The 19,663-nt window shown below is 43.4% G+C and overlaps 3 protein-coding genes and 1 long non-coding RNA gene across 6 annotated transcripts in view; 3 read left to right on the forward strand and 1 right to left on the reverse strand.

The window, feature by feature from the left end:
- LOC135572863 (zinc finger protein 14-like) overlaps positions 1-6,383 on the forward strand; it is a 29,452-nt gene extending 23,069 nt beyond the window's left edge. Inside the window, exons 4-7 of one of the 2 annotated variants that reach the window (XM_065021383.1) lie at positions 54-149; positions 480-590; positions 749-872; positions 1,434-6,383. In XM_065021383.1, coding sequence (XP_064877455.1) covers positions 54-149; positions 480-590; positions 749-872; positions 1,434-4,072 — 2,970 coding nt within the window. In that variant the 3' untranslated portion in view covers positions 4,073-6,383. The remainder of the gene's footprint in view (positions 1-53; positions 150-479; positions 591-748; positions 873-1,433) is intronic. The other variant, XM_065021382.1, reaches the window with a different exon arrangement.
- Positions 6,384-7,013: 630 nt separating this feature from the next.
- Positions 7,014-12,834, forward strand: LOC115115724 (zinc finger protein 135-like). The gene is made up of 9 exons (XM_065021384.1): positions 7,014-7,144; positions 7,475-7,677; positions 7,953-8,048; positions 8,146-8,241; positions 8,490-8,600; positions 8,948-9,071; positions 9,261-10,218; positions 10,434-10,492; positions 10,700-12,834. The coding sequence occupies exons 1-9, from the start codon at positions 7,105-7,107 to the stop codon at positions 12,295-12,297; spliced, it is 3,285 nt and encodes a 1,094-aa protein (XP_064877456.1). The 5' UTR covers positions 7,014-7,104; the 3' UTR covers positions 12,298-12,834.
- On the reverse strand, positions 8,829-9,572 carry LOC135572864 (uncharacterized). Its single transcript, XR_010464510.1, has 2 exons — positions 9,250-9,572; positions 8,829-9,031 (listed from the first exon to the last, which is right to left on the reverse strand). It is a non-coding gene; the product is annotated as an uncharacterized LOC135572864 (long non-coding RNA).
- Positions 12,835-12,936: 102 nt separating the features above from the next.
- si:zfos-932h1.3 (zinc finger protein 271) lies at positions 12,937-19,562 on the forward strand. Of its 2 annotated transcripts, none has more exons than XM_065021385.1 (9): positions 12,937-13,152; positions 13,569-13,771; positions 14,034-14,126; positions 14,220-14,315; positions 14,497-14,607; positions 14,777-14,894; positions 15,004-15,667; positions 15,769-15,827; positions 17,600-19,562. In XM_065021385.1, the coding sequence occupies exons 1-9, from the start codon at positions 13,119-13,121 to the stop codon at positions 19,114-19,116; spliced, it is 2,895 nt and encodes a 964-aa protein (XP_064877457.1). In that variant the 5' UTR covers positions 12,937-13,118; the 3' UTR covers positions 19,117-19,562. The 2 variants fall into 2 exon arrangements, with proteins under 2 accessions (XP_064877457.1, XP_064877458.1); XM_065021386.1 differs by having other exon boundaries at positions 13,569-13,660.
- The last annotated feature ends 101 nt before the right edge of the window (positions 19,563-19,663 follow it).

The raw sequence follows: 19,663 nt of genomic DNA on the forward strand, positions 1-19,663 counted from the left end.
CATTGAGTTGTAAAATGTGATTCTTTAATTGTTGTGTGTGTGTTTTGTTGCAGTCAAGTGATGCAGAGGTGGAATTATCTGAATCAAACTTTGTAGAGCTGGTTGAATCTCTGCTGAAAGACCCAAGTGAAAGGGAGAACTTTTACCAGGTTTGTTTTGCTCTTACGTATATGGTAGGAAAGTGACCACCTCTTTCTGCTTGACTTCCCTATCCAGTCCCATGATTATTTTGGATAAAAAAATAACTCCAGGCTACATTTTAACACATAAAACCAAATAGAAAGTATGTAGAAATAATAATGGACCTATATAATTTCAGATAACTGCAGATAACTTGAAAAACAAAAGCTGTGTGGCCCTCGGAATTTTGAAATCCCGATGTGGTCCTTGAGCCAAAAAGTTTGCTGGTATAGGTTACAAAAGGCAAATACTAGGCTAATTAATGACATTAATTATTAAATTTATTTATTCTCTCCTAGGACGTGTTCCCTGTGGAATTTGGGCCCAAGTATGACACTGCAATACAGATGCTGATGTTAGAATTCCTTTCCAGACTGGAGAAGTTACTTCCCCTACCAGACCTTGAACAGGTAATAAGAATGAATAACACCTTTATCTAATTAGCTTGGGGAATTAGAAGTCAAGAATACCAATCAGTAATCAATAATATTTTCATGTTTAATAAACTGTGAGTCGGACATGAGTTTGTAGTGGGTTAATGATTTCAAACATGCTCCTCTCTCTCAAGACTGCCTCCTTGTTAAGTGCTGTCCCCTCTGCCCTGGAGAAATGTGTACAGTTTGTACCTGACCCCATACAATTGAGGACCCTGCTCCAGTACCACAGAAAACGTGGACATTTGGACTCCATCGGTGAGTATCGTACAGACTCAGAGAATCCATAACAGGTAGCCTAGAGCGTTGGGCCAGTAACCAAGAGGTTGCTGGTTCGAATATCTGAGCCGATATGGTAAAAATCTGTCTTTGCACTTGAGCAAGGCACTCAACCCTCATTTTCTCCAGGGGTGCTGTATTACTATGGCTGACCATGTAAAACAACACATTTCACTACACCTATCTGGTGTATGTGACAAAAACAAAACAGTTTATTTTTTGTTGATTGGATTGGCTGTGCCAAAATTGCAAATATTTGAAGTATAAGCTAGTTGTACATGATGCAAATATTAATTGTGCATCTAAAGTGTAAAATGTCATTTTGTTTTTGTGTTTTTTTGCACAAGTGCTTGATGAATAGTGTCTTGTAAGTCATGGGTTGGGCACCAAATGGAATATGAAACTGAAATTAAATAAATAAATAACAATTATATAAGATTGTGGAAATGTAATTGACATATATGACATTGGTCAAACACTGTTGCAGAAAATATATTAATTCAGTTTAACCTGTCTTTTGTCTCCCCCTTGCACAAAAAGAAACTCCATCGTCCTTTGGTGACTACATCCTCTCCTCTCTGTCTCTCCCTCCACATGTACGTGTGGTGACTGCCACAGAAGTAGATTCCCAATCAGAATGTTTGGCTAGAGTGGAAGGAAAAGGGTTGGTGGAGGGTACAATAGAGAAAAATGGAGGACTACTTGCACCAGATGAAGATCAAAGAGACGCATTTACTGAGAAGGAGCCTGCTATGAATAGGAAGCCTGTAAGTGTGGAAACGGACAATCAAACTGTCACCGGAATTCATATTCAAACCTCAAAACAAAGCAAAAGGCTGCAGATTAAGAAAATACGGTCAAAAGTACAAAAGCCATGTAAAACGGATTCTTCCGAGCGTGCAATCCAACAGCCATCCTCCTCCAAGGTGCACACCTCCCTGAGGAAGTCATGCAAAAGAGGCCCATTCAGGAAGACATGCCCTGACTGTGGGAGGACTTTTGCTCGAGCCACGTCCTTTAGAAGGCACCAGCGAAGCCACACTCAAGATCATGATCATAGGTTTAAGTGCCTCAAATGTGCAATAGGCTTCAAGGATCTTTATGATCTGAAGAGACACCAGCAAGGAGTTTGTGAAAAGAACCTCTCAACTTTGGTTGATTGGGAAAATAAAGAAGAGATCCCACAACCCTCAACTAGCAAATCTCCGAACACATCACCCCTTAAGGTGCTCTCTCCATCAGGGCTAACACAGAAAAGACCTCTGGACACCAAAACATGCTCTTTGTGTAGGAGGTTTTTCACTCGTACTTCAGACATGGCAAGGCACATGAGATCCCACTCAAAAGAGCATCCATTTTGGTGTGTAAATTGTGATAAGAGATTCAAGTATTCATATGATTTGAAGAGGCACCAGAGAGATTTGTGTAAGAAAGTGAACCAGGAAGATTTAGGTCAGGTTGGTCAAAACTTGTCACAACAGAAGGGGAAACCGCAGCCAGAGAAAGATGAATCCCAATCAATGGGTAGCACTGGGTCTCTTGGCACTGATGAAAACCCACAACCATCTCACAAAGGGCTGTCCGACTCAAAAACCTGTTGTGTCTGTGGTAGGATTTTGACTCGTACCTCAGACATGGAAAGGCACTTGAAATCTCACTCAAAGGAGCGTCCCTTTCATTGTGCTATTTGTGAGAGAAGTTTTAAGTACAAAGATACCTTGAAAAAACATCAGGAAATCCTTGGCCACGAGGGCATCCTAGAAGACTTGGGTCAGAGTGTGGACCAGCAAGAAGTGGAAGTTAACACAGAGAGTTGGAGCAGCCCTCTCACTACCAAGGAAAACGACACTGAGCCCCTTATCACGGCTGCTACTTCAGTGCCGACTCTCAAAGAACCCAAACCATGCACTGTGTGTGGGAAGATTTTTAACCGTGCTTCAGGAATGGCTATTCATATGAGATCCCATTCAGAGGAGCGTCCTTATCAATGTGTCAATTGTGAGCAGCGCTTCAAGTACATGCATGGTTTAAAGAAACACCAGAGGGATATCTGTCTGAAGGTGAACCAAGAAGAAGCATCTAAGTTGGTGGACCAGCAACTAGAGGATGCTACTCCAGAGGAGGCTGGTGAACTGCTAGCCACTGATGACACAAGGGCAGAATGCAAGGAGGAAGAAAGAAAGGTGGTATTCAAATGTGATGAATGCGACAAGGAATTCAAAGGCTCATCCTCCCTAAGAACACACAAACGAATTCACAATCCATTCTATTGCTCTGATTGTGGAAGGATATACCCAAACTCCATTGCCTTTGACAGACACAAGCTGATGCACAAGGAAATCCAGTGTACCATGTGTGAGAAGACCTTTACCCTGTTGGGGCGTCTGAGAGAACACTATCTGCATCAACATAAATTCACAGGCCCATACCCCTGCTCTCAATGTGAGAAAACCTTCACTCAGTTATCGTACCTTGTCATCCATGAGAGGGTTCACTCGGGAGAGTACCTGTACCAGTGCTCTGTTTGTCCAGAAAAATTCAGAACAGCAAATTCTCTAACAATACACAGTAGGAAGCACACAGGAGAAAAGCCGTTCCTGTGCTGGCAGTGTGGAAAGAGCTACAGGGCCGCTTCTGAACTGTCGGTGCATATGGGAACTCACTCAGAGGAGAAACCCTTTTCTTGTTCGCAGTGTGACATGACTTATCGGACAAAGATTCAGCTGAATACACATATTGAGCAAGTTCACGAGGGGGTGAGATTTACCTGTACAGTCTGTGGAAAGCAGTTTTACAAAGCAGTGTCATTGAAAAGACATGAACTTACTCACACAGGAGAAAGACCATTTCCATGCTCCTATTGCGAAAAAACCTTCATCACAGCAAATGAAAGGAGGTTGCATGAAAGATACCATACTGGTGAGCGACCATACAAATGCCAAGACTGTGGAAAGTCCTTCATCCAGTCAGGTTACCTGAAATCACACCAACGACTTCACACAGGAGAGAAGCCATTTTCATGCAGCGTTTGTGACAAACGTTTCAGATTTTCTCATCATATGAAAAGGCACCAGAAAACCCATACAGAGAAGCATGTATGTGGGGAATGTGGGGAATCTTTCACCCAAATTCCATGCCTCAAGGCTCACCAACTCACTCACTCCCTCAATGAAAATTGAGTTATTGTTGTACATTTGCATATCAGTTGTTGAATGTTTTTTTTTCTTTTTCTTTTGGATAGATTTATTAACTAGGTCCGTCAGATAGTTAAGTGGATATTTTGAATAGATCATCTAAAATGTTGTGTAGTCGGTTGCAAGTATTGATTGTAAGTCATTTGTAAAGAGAATCTAAATGACCAATGGGCAACTGAATTTACTTGATGGACAAATCCACCCAAAAACATATATTTTGGTATTTGTTTCATTAGTCCATTGTTGACGTACAGTGCATTTGAAAAGTATTTAGACCCCTTGACATTTTGTTACATTACAGCTTTATTCAAAAAAATTGTTTTTCCCCCTCAATCTAAACACAATACCCCATAATGACAATGCAAAAAACTGATTTTTAGAAATGTTTGCAAATATATATATTTTTTTAACAAAAAAATGATACAATATTTACATAATTATTCAGACCCTGTACTCAGTACTTTGTTGAAGCACCTTTAGCGGTGATTACAGCCTCCAGTCTTCTTGGGTATGATGCTACAAGCTTGACACGCCTGTATTTGGGGAGTTTCTCCCGTTCTTCTCTGCAGATCCTCTCAAGCTCTGTCAGGTTGGATGGGGAGCGTCGCTGCACAGCTATTTTCAGGATACTCCAAAAATGATGTATCTGGTTCAAGTCTGGGTTCTGGCTGGACCACTCAAGGACTTTCAGAAACTTATCCTGAAGCCACTCCTGCATTGTCTTGGCTGTGTGCTTAGGGTCGTTGTCCTGTTGGAAGGTGAACCTTTTCCCAGTCTGAGGTCCTGAGCAGGTTTTCATCAAGGATCTCTCTGTACTTTGCTCTAAACATATTTTCCTTGATCCTGACTAGTCTCCCAGTCCCTGCTGCTGAAAAACATCCCAACAGCATGATGCTGCCACCATGCTTCACTGTAGGGATGGTGCTAGGTTTTTTCCAGGCGTGACGCTTGGGATTCAGGCCAAAGAGTTCAATCTTGGTTTCATCAGACCAGAAAATCTTGTTTCTCATGGTTTGAGAGTCCTTTAGATCGCCTGCGTCCAGCACGGACCTGCTCAATGGCGAGCTGGGATCTGGATGTGGTCTTGGCACACATCCAATTCTGCCTTTCAAACCGTTGGAGTCTGCCTACCTGAAACACCTCTCTATGAAGGTGGCTTCTTGGTAGCGATTACTTCCATAAAGAGGGTGGGTGAGCTCCATGCTCTTTCAGTAAGTTCTGAGTGCTACCGGATGGACCCAGGGGGGAGGAGTACATCTCTCCTCCCCAACCCTTTATTCCTCCCGAAGGTTCTGTCAGACAGGCATGTGAACATAACTTTTATCCTGTCTGCTTACGACCCCCCGGCAGTGGCGGGGGATTCTGGGACTCCCTCCGGCATGTTGTGCCCTGAGGGGGCACTGGCTGCCTATGTGGAGCGGACACGGTCAGTTAGAACAACAGACCAGCTCTTTGTCTGCTTTGTCCTCGTGCACTTTTTGCTAGGTACTATCAGGTAAACGTGGCACCTCCCTCTGCGGTTGGTTCAGCGGTCCTGGCCTCCCCTTCCACATTGACGGCCCCTGCGTCTCGGTCCCGCACTGGGATTTCGCCGTAGGCTGGTCAGGTATACCAATATATTGGAGTGATCCAATATAGTAAAATATAACGAAAGTTATGTATGTAACCACGGTTATGTGAGCTATTTGGATCACTCCAATCCTCTACGGTGCTAGAGTCACCTCAAAAATGATGTAGAGAATGCATGTCGCAGCCATGGGTTCTAATATATATTTATATATATATATATATATATATATATATATAAGAGCGGACCCCAGCCGTGACACAGGTGTACACGGGAGTAAATCTGTTAATCCTCTCCTCGGATGTATCCCTCCGCCGCGGAGTGATGCCAATATATTGGAGTGATCCAAATAGCTCACATAACCGAGGTTACATACGTAACCTTCGGTATTGTGTAGGTTGTAACATAAAATGTGGAAAAAGTCAAGGGCTCTGAATACTTTCCGAATGCACTTTAAAAGTTACATATCTTAAAATCTTGATTCCTGACAAGCGAAACATCATCAATGGACTAATTTACATTTTTTTTTTTCCTTTAAGCTACTTATCATAGTGGGTATATTCAGTCCAATACTTCAAGTATTGTTTTTTCTGTGATAGCTGAACTTTTCATTAAGAATGCACTCTTTATTTTTATGGTTACATTTCTTTTATTAACCTTTATTTTAATATTGTATGAAACGTGCTGTATATGATTTTGTCATTTGAATTAAATTCACTTTTTTGGCAACATCAGAGGAGTTTATTGCATTATATTAGCATCTGTGAGATGATTCACTGATTACTAGAGACGATATAGCCAGAGATTTGTATAACTAAACCAAGATAGACCACAGCCTGTAGTTTCCAATGGAACAGATGAATTTTCGTAGGAAGAACAAGCAAGGAGGTGGGCAGAGCCAAGCACGAGAGAGCGAGATCCTATTGGCCCGTTCTAGAAAACATCTGCATATATCCGTTAGGGACCGCCTACTCTGAAATGCACGTGTGCAATAACTCAATTCGACTTTTCACTCCTAAATAACGCGCTTAAAAAAACTTTGACAAAACTTAGACCACTCTATTCATAACATATTTTAGTTTGGGAACAGAAAACTGTATTGAGATCAAATGTTTCATTAATGAGAAAATGTTCAGCATGTAGGCCAAAATCCATCTCGTTCCATCTTCTCCCATTGCCCGTCAGTGGGCTTCCGAGTGGAAACTTTACAGCGGATGCTTCATATTTATACGTCCAGTACCTGTCTCATTGTTCAATCTGTGATATAGCGTTTCCCATGATCGTAACTTTTATTCTGAAGGCGAAAATAAACCGGAACTAATGTTTTTTAAGCGACTTCCTGCAAAATGAGAAAAAAAAAAAAAATTACTTCCAGGTAAACAGATTTTTCAGCCAAATGAATCAATGATTGCTTTGGGTTTAGTTTAGGACGTCCCTGTGACTGATAATAATGGATTATAGGAATTTAACGGAGCCGGTGGTGAATACGGGTAAGTTTATTGTTGTCGCAGGGAACTGATTGGAAGCTTCCACCAGACAGAAGCAGAGCAGGCAGGGGTTCCAGCTAGCAAGCCAACTTTCCAATTGTAGCCCTGTAGCTAGCTACTTATGGTGTAACTGTATGGAATCAATGCATATTTCCATTTGTGATCGCTTTTATGCGATCTGCATTCAGACATAATCTATTTAAAATACAATGCGTAGTTAGCTATAGCAAGTAGTATCAATGTTTTCCTCTTCTAGTCATAGCCTAGCAATGTGTGCTCTTGTTTAGCACAGTCAGTGCAGCTGCTTACTGCCTGCGATATGTTCATTCATAGGGTTATATTTTCCTCTACCTGCCCTGCGCCTGTTCATCCCACCGCTGCGGCTGTTTTCTGCAGCGATGTGGCAAGTGGCCCAACGAGGGGATATAATGGGATACGGGAAGCTGGAAGAGTTTGTGACATTTGTTACAGAGACGGTTCCAGAGCTGCTCAGTTTCAGACAGAGAACCCAGCTCATGTTGGGCTTACGAGCAAAGGTGAGAGAGCGAGGTGATGATTATTTGACTCTGTCGTAGCGCCCACACGCACACATTTTTCACTGTCCAAAAGGACCAGGAATGAAAACCACAAAATCTATATATCCGGATTTGTCCTGTGACTTGAAAAGAACATGGTTCATTTAGTAATGAGTTGCAAGGAATTCTATTTTATTCATGAAACAACAGGTAATGGAATATTTGAAGAGAAAGGTTAGGCCAAGTTGTTCACCCAACAGTGTTCTTGTAGGATTAATCTGTGTTTTTTCCCCCAGTTGGTTTTGGAGTTGTGCCGCACGGAGCAGACAGCAGGACTTCAGAGCCATCTGGACAGGATCCACGCTGCAAGATCACATCCGGGCTATCCAGACGTGAGTCTTAAGATATTCCTCAATCCTCTGTAATGATGTTCTCTCACTCGATCTTGTCAGAATTACAGTACATTTATTCAAGAGGTTATTTCCCCAGTTTTGTTGTGCAGAAGCGGAAGCCTCTAAATCAAATTTCCTTGCACTGGTACAAACTCTTATCCAAGACCCAGTTGAGAGGGAACATTTCTTCCAGGTCAGTATATGGTTTTTTTAAACACCAAAGTTTGAACATTTGTATGGTCTGTCAACATTGGTAGAACAAAACAGATGAAACCAGTAGTATTTAGGCTACATTTTCAATGTTTTATGTTTTTTTTTGTGATAATAAACCTACTGCTTCATGTTCTTAGGCTACATTTAATCTTTGAAAGAAAAATTCTATGTGAAAAGTAGCCAGCCAAATAATTGACCCCCCCCTGTCTTTTTCATCTCTCCCATTAGGAAGTGTTTCCTGTAGACTATGGACCCAAGTATGACTCTGCCCTGCAAGGATTAATGTGGGAGTTTCTCTCCAGGCTGGAGCAGCTCCTTCCAGTCCCGGACCTCAAACAGGTACTCGGGCAGAACCTCGTCAATAGACCACTCCTCAGACCTCCGTTATCAAGCATGAGCTTGTGAATGAAGTTGTCTTGTTTGAATGTTGGCATAAAGAATGTCTGCATCTTTCTTTCATGTCATAATGCCCACGATGAATTAACATGCTGACACATCTCATGTGGAGCACTGCAGCACTCTTCACAAAACGTTGCATTGGTTACTCAGTATATGTATTAGACATGATGAGACATCTTGGAGCATTTTATTTAAGATAATGGGCATTTAGAATATTTTATTGAAGAACAACTGGACCGATTTTGATTGATTGCATATTATATTAATGTGTGCTCCCCATCTCGTAGACAGTGTCTTGGCTCAATGCTGGACCCTCTGTCTTGGAAGAGTGTGTCAACTCTCTATCTCAGCCTCTGCAGTTGAAGACTCTACTGCAACATCATAGAGAACTAGGATATTTGGACACCAATGGTAAACCACTTAAAAAAAAAAAAAAAAAAAAAATCCAGAATTTGTAAAGGAGGTATGCAAATTGTTACATTTGAATGATTCAAGGAAATGCTTTTAGGATTGTAACATTCCCCCTTTATTCATATCCCAGCAGTTTATTAAAATAAAAAACATCTCACTGTTAATTGTCTCCTTTCACCTCTCAATCAGCAACTTCTTCCTCCTCTGCTGGCGACTGCATCTTCTCCTCTCTGTCTCTCACTCCGGTAGTGGTGGCGGCCACTAGAAAGACAGAAACAGAGATCCAATCAGAGTTGATGGATGGTTGTATGGACCCAGCCTTATATGGTGAAGAGATGGAAACAGAGTCTGTAGTAGTGACTGAATATGCAGAAGTGGAGCTGGGGACCAGTACATACACCAGAGAGGAAAGGGAGTTTATTATAGAGAAGACTGAGTCACAGAACCAAAGAGACAGTCAGGCTGACTTGAATGGGGAAGAGCGGGAGATGGTAGCCATGCCAAGCGAGGAAGAACGTCAAGAGGGAGAAGTGGAGGTTATTTGTGAGGAAGTGGGGCATCCTAACGGAGACGCTGAGCTTGTTTCAGAGAAAACCAGTGCCATGAACATAGAGGAAGCCGTTTTCTGCGCAGAGGTGGGGGATGTGTGTGTGGATCTGGAGTCAATGAATAGAGAGGTGGAAATTACTTATGAGGAGGTGGAGCATGTTGAACATCCGGAGTTAGTTGGGCCTATATGTGCAGAGAATACAATTGACAGACCGTCCAACCACAATGAGAACCCACATGAAGAAAATTATTTCACAGAGGAGGGGCTTGAGAAGGATGAGCAGGAGAGAAATGAAGCTGGTTATGTCCCCCAAACTGTCACGGATCAAGGAAGTTCCCAATGTACGCCACAAGAAGTAATGAACCAGCCAGAACTGGTCCCATCCTGTCTGCACCAAAAACACACATTAGGGTTCCAGAGACTGGACGTCAGTGTCCTGCCTCTCCAAATGTCCTCCCACTCTCAACCATTGAGAAGAAACACAAGACTCCAGATGAAGACCGTGGGATCAAGAGGACCCAATGGAGGGCAGCTCAAGGCATTGGAGGAGGCTAATGGGACCTGGGGTGTCCCTTTATACCTGTCTCCAGACCCAAGGTAAGAATGAGGGGTGGGAGGGGACTTAAGGTTTTAAAGCAATTTCACCATTTACTTTAAAAGGATCACAATGGAAATGCGTCATTGACTTCATTGTGTTATCCCTGTCACATTTTAAAAATGTTTGTACTTTCTATGGCTTTGTTAAACTGTCAAATAAAATCAATCAAGTGCAGTGTCATTGGACATCAATTGTGCTTTATCGCTATCTTTAGGGAAGACTCTGAAGACCTCAGCGCCACTTCTGACAGCTCCCCAATGAATGGAAATAAAGGTTTGCAATGTTATATCAACACAAGTTTTCTATGGTACTATAGGTACACTTGGATATCGTTAGAATTCTCTGAATGTTTCATCATTTTAATTGAATAGATTTGGCAATGTTGAATATGATCCAGATGCCTGGTTTAGAATAAATTGGATTATAATTTTTGATAACTTTCTAAATATACAGTATGCTCCTTTCTCTGTTCCCCTGCAGGTGGGACGGTGGAGGCTCCCTCTCTTGTCTTCGCCTGCTCTCAGTGCTCTTTTAACCATGCCGACGAGGTGAACCTCCGGCAACACCTTAAAGCGCTTCACCCAGAGGAGTACAGAAGGATGCTTGCTGCTGGAGAAAATGAAACTGAAACTCCTCCAGGGTCTTCCAGCAGCACCCCTCTGAACCCATGTCTCTCAGACATTCCCCACACACTGGGGAAGTCTGGCAAGCATACATCACACTCCAAAACATGCTCTGTGTGTGGAAAGACCTTCTCTCGAGCGACAGATATGAGGAGACACCAGAGATCCCACACTGGGGAGCGGCCTTACAGGTGCACCCAATGTAGGAAGACTTTCCAGTATTCCTTCGACTTGAAAAGACACCAACGAAAGGGCCTAGGGTCAAGGCCGTTCCAGTGCTGCGCGTGTGGAGAGGGCTTCGATCGGGAGGAAGATCTAAAGACACACTGCAGTGTGGCTCATTTAGCAGAGTCGCCAGTCTCTGATGACTTTGGGATCAAGTTAAACCTCCCAGCAGGCCTTGAGAGTGAGCAGTGTCCCAGCGAAGAGGGTGAACACAAATGTCCAGAATGTGACATGTCTTTCAGTCAGATATCCCAAATGAAGCGACACCAGCTGATTCACTCCGGTGGTGACCCGCTGCAGTGCAACCAGTGTTTGAAGAAATGTCAGAACTCTGATGCCTTCACAAAACACATGCAAATGCACAATGGCGCGCGACCATTCCAGTGTTCAATATGCAACATTAACTTCACGCAGCTAGTTTGTCTTAGGCAACACTATTTGAATGCTCATAAGGAAGAGGGTTCATTTCTGTGTTCCCATTGTCCTAAAAATTTCTCAAGGCTCTCGAACTTGATCAAACACCAGAGAACTCATACAGGTGAGCGGCCTTACCAGTGCTCTCATTGTCCAAAGAGATTCACACAACTACAGATCTTGACTAGACATGAGAGAATTCACACAGGAGAGAGACCATTTCTTTGCCCTGACTGTGGAAAAAGATTTCTGTCCTCTGGTGAATTGTCAAAACACCTTCAGTGTCACTCAGAGGAGAGACCCTTCCCTTGTCTGGAGTGTGGAAAGACTTTCAAGGCCAATCGGTTTTTAAAGAAACACTTACAGACTCATACAGGGGAGCGTCCTTTCCCCTGCTCACAGTGTGGGAAGAGATTTTCCAAGTCGACTGATCTGACCAGGCATCATCGCATGCATACAGGGGAGAGGCCACATATGTGCTCTCAGTGCGGTAAAAGTTTCTTAACTTACTCCGAAGTGGTGAAACATCAGCGTTACCACACTGGAGAACGACCATTCAAATGTGAGCAGTGTGGGAAGAGTTTTACCCAGTCCTGCTATCTTACAGTACATAAGCGTATACACACAGGAGAGAAGCCCTACTCCTGCAGCGTGTGTGGAAATCGCTATAACAGCACCACTCCACTGAAGAGACACATGCTCAGCCACACGGGAGAGAAACCATACGTGTGTACTGAATGTGGGAAGGCTTACAACAGATTGCATCTTCTGCGTACACACGAGCGAACTCATGCAGCAGTTGAGGCTGTTTGTTGAGGATATTGGTGTGTTATTGCTATTCATATGTTGTTTTTTGGAATGTGAAGTAAGACAGGCCATTTGTATTAGAGGCCTGTAACAAGAGTTGAGCCTCATACTGTGAATTGTTAATTCTGTCACAGCTTTGAACTTGTTGTATATTTGAGATGTGTATTTTGCTGCCAGGAATCATACATCAAAGGGCATATTATTTTATTTAGATTACTCACTTTGTTTTGACATTAAAAAGAGAGAAGTATTGCACACCTTCCTTTGCAGAATGAAGAGGACAGTTGCTACCGGTACACAGGCTGGTTGTTGAGAGGCGAGTGCAGGCCTCTACTCTTATGTTAAAAAATTAGGGAAAATATGTAGGCTCGAGTGTTGTCTTCATGGCTGATATACATAATATTAATCAATCTGCTATTTCGGGTCAATAGACGATACAGTATTTCCTTTTCTAATGGACACATTTTGGCTCATCAGCACCCCCAGAGGCAAAACTTCTGTATCTTTAACGGAGTATTCATTAGGTAATAAAGGTAATAAAAGTAACGTTGCTTTTTTTGTCTTGCAGTAGGCTACAATATTTTTCAAAAGGAAATCAACTCAAATCTAACAGAGCCATGTTAGTAGTAATGTAGGCCGGCAGCTTGGAGAGCTAGTTCTTTTCTATGACTTGTATTTTGGAAAAGGTACAGGCGGAACGAAAATTGAGTCCAGTCTTGGGTACCGGAAGTTTTGGGGAAGTATATCGATGTTACTTCGCTCGTTGGGGAGCAGTCAGATAATTTTGTTCTCAAATTATTCTGCGCTTTTACATACGTATATTTATAGCCATGGATGCATGTGGACTATCTAAAGACGTCAATGGTGTGTAATAAAATAACTTCTAGATAACGTTACCATGCTAGCTAATATCTGCAGAACTAATATCAAAAGCCCCATGTAAAAAGTGGCATAGTTAGCTATCAGTTGATCCCCGGCTAAAATCGGTTGTTATGACTGCATTGTTAAGCCAAGTGTGCTTGTAATCCTATCTAACTAGCTATCAATTTAAAGTAAAGACAATTTGAATGGTAAAGTTATTGCTTAATGCAAATTATTCCTGACAAAGGCTAATGTCTGATGCTTCCATTCTATGGAGCCCCATCCTGTAACGACGAGATGATAAATTATTGTCCGCATCATTAGCTGACAGACATAATGATATATTACTACTGTATATATTTTGAACAGTGTTCTGACTTCTGATTGAATGTTTGTCAATTTGTACACCTACATTTCAGATCCAGTTCTCAGTCTTTCTTCTCTGCACCTCCTGGTTCCACCCTTGCGGCTCCTGTCTGCTGCCATGTGGCAGGTGGCTCAGCAAAGAGATGTGAGGCACTATGAGAAATTGGAGGAGTTTGTGACTCTGGTGACAGAGGCCATTCCAGAGCTGCTGAGCCACAGACATAGAGCTCAGCTCATTCTAGGTCTGAGAGCACGGGTGAGAGACGAGTCAGGGGGCATAGGGTTATTCAGTTGGATGGAGAGCCCTGAAAAGCGCAAATGAAATATATTGAACAGAAGAGAGAGAATTTCCTATGATGATGAGTAGAGAATTGGGTCTGTTCTATACATTATGTAACTGTCTGCAATCCTATGAATGGGTACACCCCACCTGAGTTGATTGAGAGTTGACAATGACATGGTTTCTCCAGCTACATGTTTGTACCACAGTTAATACTTGTTTCTACTGTGTGATTCAGTTGGTTCTGGAGCTGTGCCGAGGCCCTGCCGACCCTCAAACCATCCAACCTTACCTGGACAGCATGCCCACTGTTACTCCAGGATGCACAGGAGTAAGTGGGCAATAGTCCTTTTAGAACAGAACTTGGTTGTTTTCCAACACAGCCACTATAATGAGATTATTGTATCTGTTTACTGTCTTGCAGTACAGAGACGCAGAGGTGGAAGCATCTGAATCAAATTTTGTGGTGCTTGTCCAATCACTGCTGAAGGACCCAGTCGAGAGGGAGTGCTTCTTTCAGGTAATTTTACACTCGGCGCTGTGAGCCTCTTGCAGGACCGCGCTGCTTAAGCCAAGGTTTTACTGAAAACAATGGGAGTGTCATGCCCGGGAAAAGTTACTCGTCCAGGCCTTCAAGAAAAAAAGTACTTGGAGTTACAATCCATCGCCTTGCCTCCATTTAAATAATATTCCCCCAACAGGAGGTGTTCCCGGAACAATATGGCCGACATTATGACACAGCGGTGCAGACGTTAACATGGGAGTTCCTCTCCAGACTGGAACAACTTTTTCCAGTACCAGACCTCAAGCAGGTATTGAGCATTGTGGCATGCATAGCTTCTGGCAATTTAGCCTTTCTGATATTGGATGTAGCATAAATCTAGCACAGGTTAGGAATAGTACATTTTGGGAAGCAAACACAATTCTTCAGGCTACGTTGATTGAATATAAAATGTATTTCTAAAAGACATTCCCTTTCAGACCGCGACATGGCTCAGCTCTGCCCCTTCAGTCCTGGAGGAGTGTATGCAGTCTACCCCAGAGAATCTGAACCTCATTCTCCAGCACCATAAGAGTTTTGGACATTTAAAAGAACCTTGTAAGTCTCCTGTAATGATTACCAAATCATGATGCAACGTTTTGTAGCACAGTACTGTTTAAAAGTCACAGGTCTTTTTACGACACAGTTCTTGTCTTCTCTCGTTCAGCTGCTCTCTCCTCCTCCATGGGCGACAGCATCCTCTCCTCTCTGTCCACCCCTAAAATGGTGGTCACCACTGAGCCGACCACTTTTGTCATCCGGTCAGAGTCGTCACATAACTCGGCAGACGTGCTGGGCCACATGTCTTTAGAGGACACTGATGCGGTAGTAGTAACAGTTTACACTGAAGTGGAGGTTGGAACAGAGGTGGAAGAAGAGATTGTAGAGACGATGAACGAGGAATATGTACCGTCAAACGCCTCTCCACTGCGGGAGGAGGTGGTTGAACTTAAAGCTGAGGATATGAATCTGGAGATGACAGTGGTTGAAGAATATGGCTACGTGGGGGAGGAGATGAGTGCAGCCGAGGAAGAGATGGACACAGTGAGTGTTCCGGTGGAGCAAGCAGATGAAGCCGTTAATATCAGTGAAGACATTGGAACTGGGACAGAGACTGTAGCAGTCCAAAAATATGTCCAAGATGAGGTGGTGGCAGATCAGGACGGCCAATCAGAGACTGTGATTGTATGTGGGAACCAGGAAGGGAAGGACACGTCCCATGTGGTCAACTTTCAAACCCAACAACCTGCGACGTCAAATGTGAGGCGGTCTACACGGCTGCAGTCGAAGACGCCAAGAACTTGGAGGAGGAAAAAGAACACTGAGAACAAGTATGAGTGACGATTAGAGAATAGGAGTACTGTCATTTAAAAAGGAATCTGCCATTTTGTCATCAAATTAGTGATATTTTTGTTTTTGTTTTTAATCACAGGAACAACGGTGAGGCCTCCAGCATGGTTTACGTCAACTCACCCAGGGGAAAAGAAGCCAGTAATAATGATCTCTCCAACTATTCTGATAGTGACTATTCTCACAGTCATCAGGGAGATGGTTATATACAGTGTAGTCAGAAGTTTACACACATTTAGGTTGGAGTCATTAAAACTCATTTTTCAACCACTCCACAAATGTCCTGTTAGCAAACTATAGCTTTGGCAAGCCGGTTAGGACATCTACTATGTGCATGACACAAGTAATTTTACCAACAATTGTTTACAGACAGATTATTTCACTTATAATTCAGTGTATCACAATTCCAGTGGGTCAGAAGTTTACATACACTAAATTGACTGTGCCTTTAAACAGCTTGGAAAATTCCAGAAAATGTCACGGCTTTTGATTGGAGGTGTACCTGTGGATGTATTTCAAGGCCTACCTTCAAACGCAGTGTCTCTTTGCTTGACATCATGGGAAAATCCAAAGAAATCAGCCCAGCCAAAAATTCTAGACCTCCACAAGTCTGGTTCATCCTTGGGAGAAATTTCAAAATGCCTGAAGGTACCACGTTCGTCTGTACAAACAATAGTACGCAAGTATAAACACCATGAGACCACGCAGCCGTCATACCGCTCAGGAAGGAGACGCGTTCTGTCTCCTAGAGATGAATTTACTTTGGTGTGAAAAGTGCAAATCAATCCCAGAACAACAGCAAAGGACCTTGTGAAGATGCTGGAGGAAACGGGTACAAAAGTATCTATATCCACAGTAAAACAAGTCCTATAACGATATAACCTGAAAGGCCGCTCAGCAAGGAACAAGCCACTGCTCCAAAACCTCCATAAAAAAGCCAGACTACGGTTTGAAACTACACATGGGGACAAAGATCGTACTTTTTGGAGAAATGTCCTCTGATCTGATGAGACAAAAAATAGAACTGTTTGGCCATAATGACCATCGTTATGTTTGGAGGAAAAAGGGAGAGGCTGCAAGCTGAAGAACACCATCCCAACCGTGAAACACAGGGGTGGCAGCATCATGTTGTGGGGGTGCTTTGCTGCAGGAGGAACTGGTACACTTGACAAAATAGATGGCATCATGAAGTAGGACAATTGTGTGGTTATATTGAAGCAACATCTCAAGACATCAGTTAAAGCTTGGTTGCAAATGGGTCTTCTAAATGGACAATGACTCCAAGCATACTTCCAAAGTTGTGGCAAAATGGCTTAAGGACAACAAAGTCAAGGTATTGGAGTGGCCATCACAAAGCCCTGACCTCAATCGTATAGAAAATGTGTGGGCAGAACTGAAAAGCTTGTGCGAGCAAGGAGGCCTACAAACCTGACTCAGTTACACCAGCTCTGTCAGGAGGAATGGTCCAAAATTCACCCAACTTATTGTGGGAAGCTTGTGGAAGGCTGGCTACCCAAAATGTTTGATCCAACTTAAACAATTTTAAAGGCAATGCCTTATGTAAACTTCTGACCCACTGGGACTGTCATTCTCTACTATTATTCTGACATTTCACATTCTTAAAATGAAGTGGTGATCCTAACTGACCTAAGACGGGGAATTTTTACTAGGATTAAATGTCAGGAATTGTGAAACCTGAGTTTTAATGTATTTGGCTAAGGTGTATGTAAACTTCTGACTTCAACTGTACAGTAGCAACAACTGAGGGACCAAAATTTGGAAAAAATATGAATGTTTGGAAGATGTATTGTATGTCTTTCATTGTGTGGTCTCAATATATTTTTCAATGAGCATTTTATTTAATTCCCAAGCCATGCAAATAAAACATGCCTTGTCTGACTTCTGTCTCCCAGGTGGATCTGACAAGGTGACCCCCTTTACCTGCCCTATGTGTGCCTACCACAGTCTGGAGGAAAAGAGCCTTCACCTCCACATGCAAAGCATTCACACAGAGGAGTACAACAAGCCCAGTGTGTCTGGGAAAAACAGAGCAGCGGTTTCACCATGTCCTGACAACACTGGCCAGATATTCACATCAATCAAACCTCTCCTTTCTTCAAAAACTTTAATAACCGAAAACTCTGAGAATCAAACCGGTAATGCTGGGATTCCCACGAAAGCAAAAGGCTACCATAAGTCCCACACATGTGCCACGTGCGGTAGGCTCTTCACTCGCTCTTCCGATGTGAGGCGACACCAGCTCACCCACACGGGTGAGAGACCTTTCCACTGCTCTCAATGCGACAGGACCTTCCAGCATTCGTGGGACCTGACCAAGCATGAGAAGAAACATGGTGGGACATCCATCTCTTTCCCCTGCCAGCAGTGCGGGAGCTCCTTTGCCAACCTCCGCTCTCTGACAGCCCACCACAGAAGTTCCCACCTGGGCGAGAGCGACCTGCCCCACCTCTGCTCCATCTGTGGCAAGAGCTTCCCCTCCTCCTCTGAGTTGCTGGAGCACAGAAAGAGCCACGGGACCAGCCTCCAGTACATCTGCCAGCAGTGTGGCGAAAGCTTCCACTCCCTGCTGGCTCGCTCCCAACACCGGCAGACCCACCTGGTCAAGCGGCAGTTCAAGTGCCCGCACTGTGACAAGAGCTATACGCGCAAAGCTGATGTGAAGAGGCACATGTTCTCCCACAGTGGCGAACGACCGCACCAGTGCAACCAGTGTGGGAGATGCTTTTCCTTCCTCTTCCTGCTCAAGAAACACCAAATAGTTCACACGGGCGAGAGGCCTTTCCAGTGCTCCTACTGTCCCAAGAGGTTCACATTGATATCCATCCTGAGCAGACATGAGAGAATGCACACCGGGGAGAGACCCTTCCTCTGCTCTCAGTGTGGGAAGAGCTTTCTGTCCCAGGGGGAGCTGTCCAAGCACCACCGCTCCCACACTGATGAGAGACCGTACGCTTGCAATCAGTGTGACAAGAGGTTTAAGAGCAAAAAATCCCAACAGGAACATATCATCTCCCACACCGGCGTGCGCCCTTACCCTTGCTCTTACTGTGGGAAAGGATTCACCAAACCCTATGCTCTGACCAGGCACCATCTCATACACACAGGGGAAAGACCATTCCCCTGCGTCCACTGTGGGAAGACATTTCTCACCCCCGCAGAGGTACAACTACACGTCCGCATTCACACCGGGGAACGCCCTTACCCCTGCCCTGATTGTCAGCTGAAGTTTAGGAGTTCGTCAGACTTGGCACGACACAAACGCTTCCATACAGGGGTGCAGACATTTGTCTGTAACCAGTGTATGAAAAACTTTCCCACCTCGTCCAAACTGAAGAAACACATGGAGAACCACTCGGGGTCAGAGGCAGTCCAGAGCTCAGGCTTTGGAGAAAATTCCAACCAAGCGTGAAGTAAGGGCAGCAGCACAATTGGCAAAAATGGCAGACACAATTAAAGTAAATTTACCTTCACAGCTATTATATTCTACAATGTCTCTGTCAAGGAAGGTCTTTCAACACCATTAGATCTCTAAAATAAGTTATCTTGTCAGTCTGGCTCATGGCCATTGAAACATAGCTGTCAATTATTATTTTGTCTGATCAAAGGGAGTTGCAACTCAATCATGTCCTTGACTTTATTTTATTGTAAAACTAAATCAGTGCTATGATCATCCAATTAGACCAGCTACTGATTGACTATTAGAAGAGCTGGTAAATTAAAATGTTTGTCAATAACTTTTGAAGAATGTCAAAGATTAGTAAAATGTTCTGTTACGGTAATGAACCAGCCTTAGGTGGATGCCAACTTGTCTCCTTGTCTTTACAGTTCCCAGCACAATACATGTGTTTTGTTCTACTTTGTAGCCCTCTGTCTCTCTGAAACACATACCAGTAATTAAAATGAAATCAATTGGGCGGGGGGAACAGGTTAGGCCCATGTATAGTGAAAACAATAGG

This window comes from Oncorhynchus nerka, linkage group LG8 (genome assembly GCF_034236695.1).
Source record: "Oncorhynchus nerka isolate Pitt River linkage group LG8, Oner_Uvic_2.0, whole genome shotgun sequence".
NCBI classification, from domain to species: Eukaryota; Metazoa; Chordata; class Actinopteri; order Salmoniformes; family Salmonidae; genus Oncorhynchus; species Oncorhynchus nerka.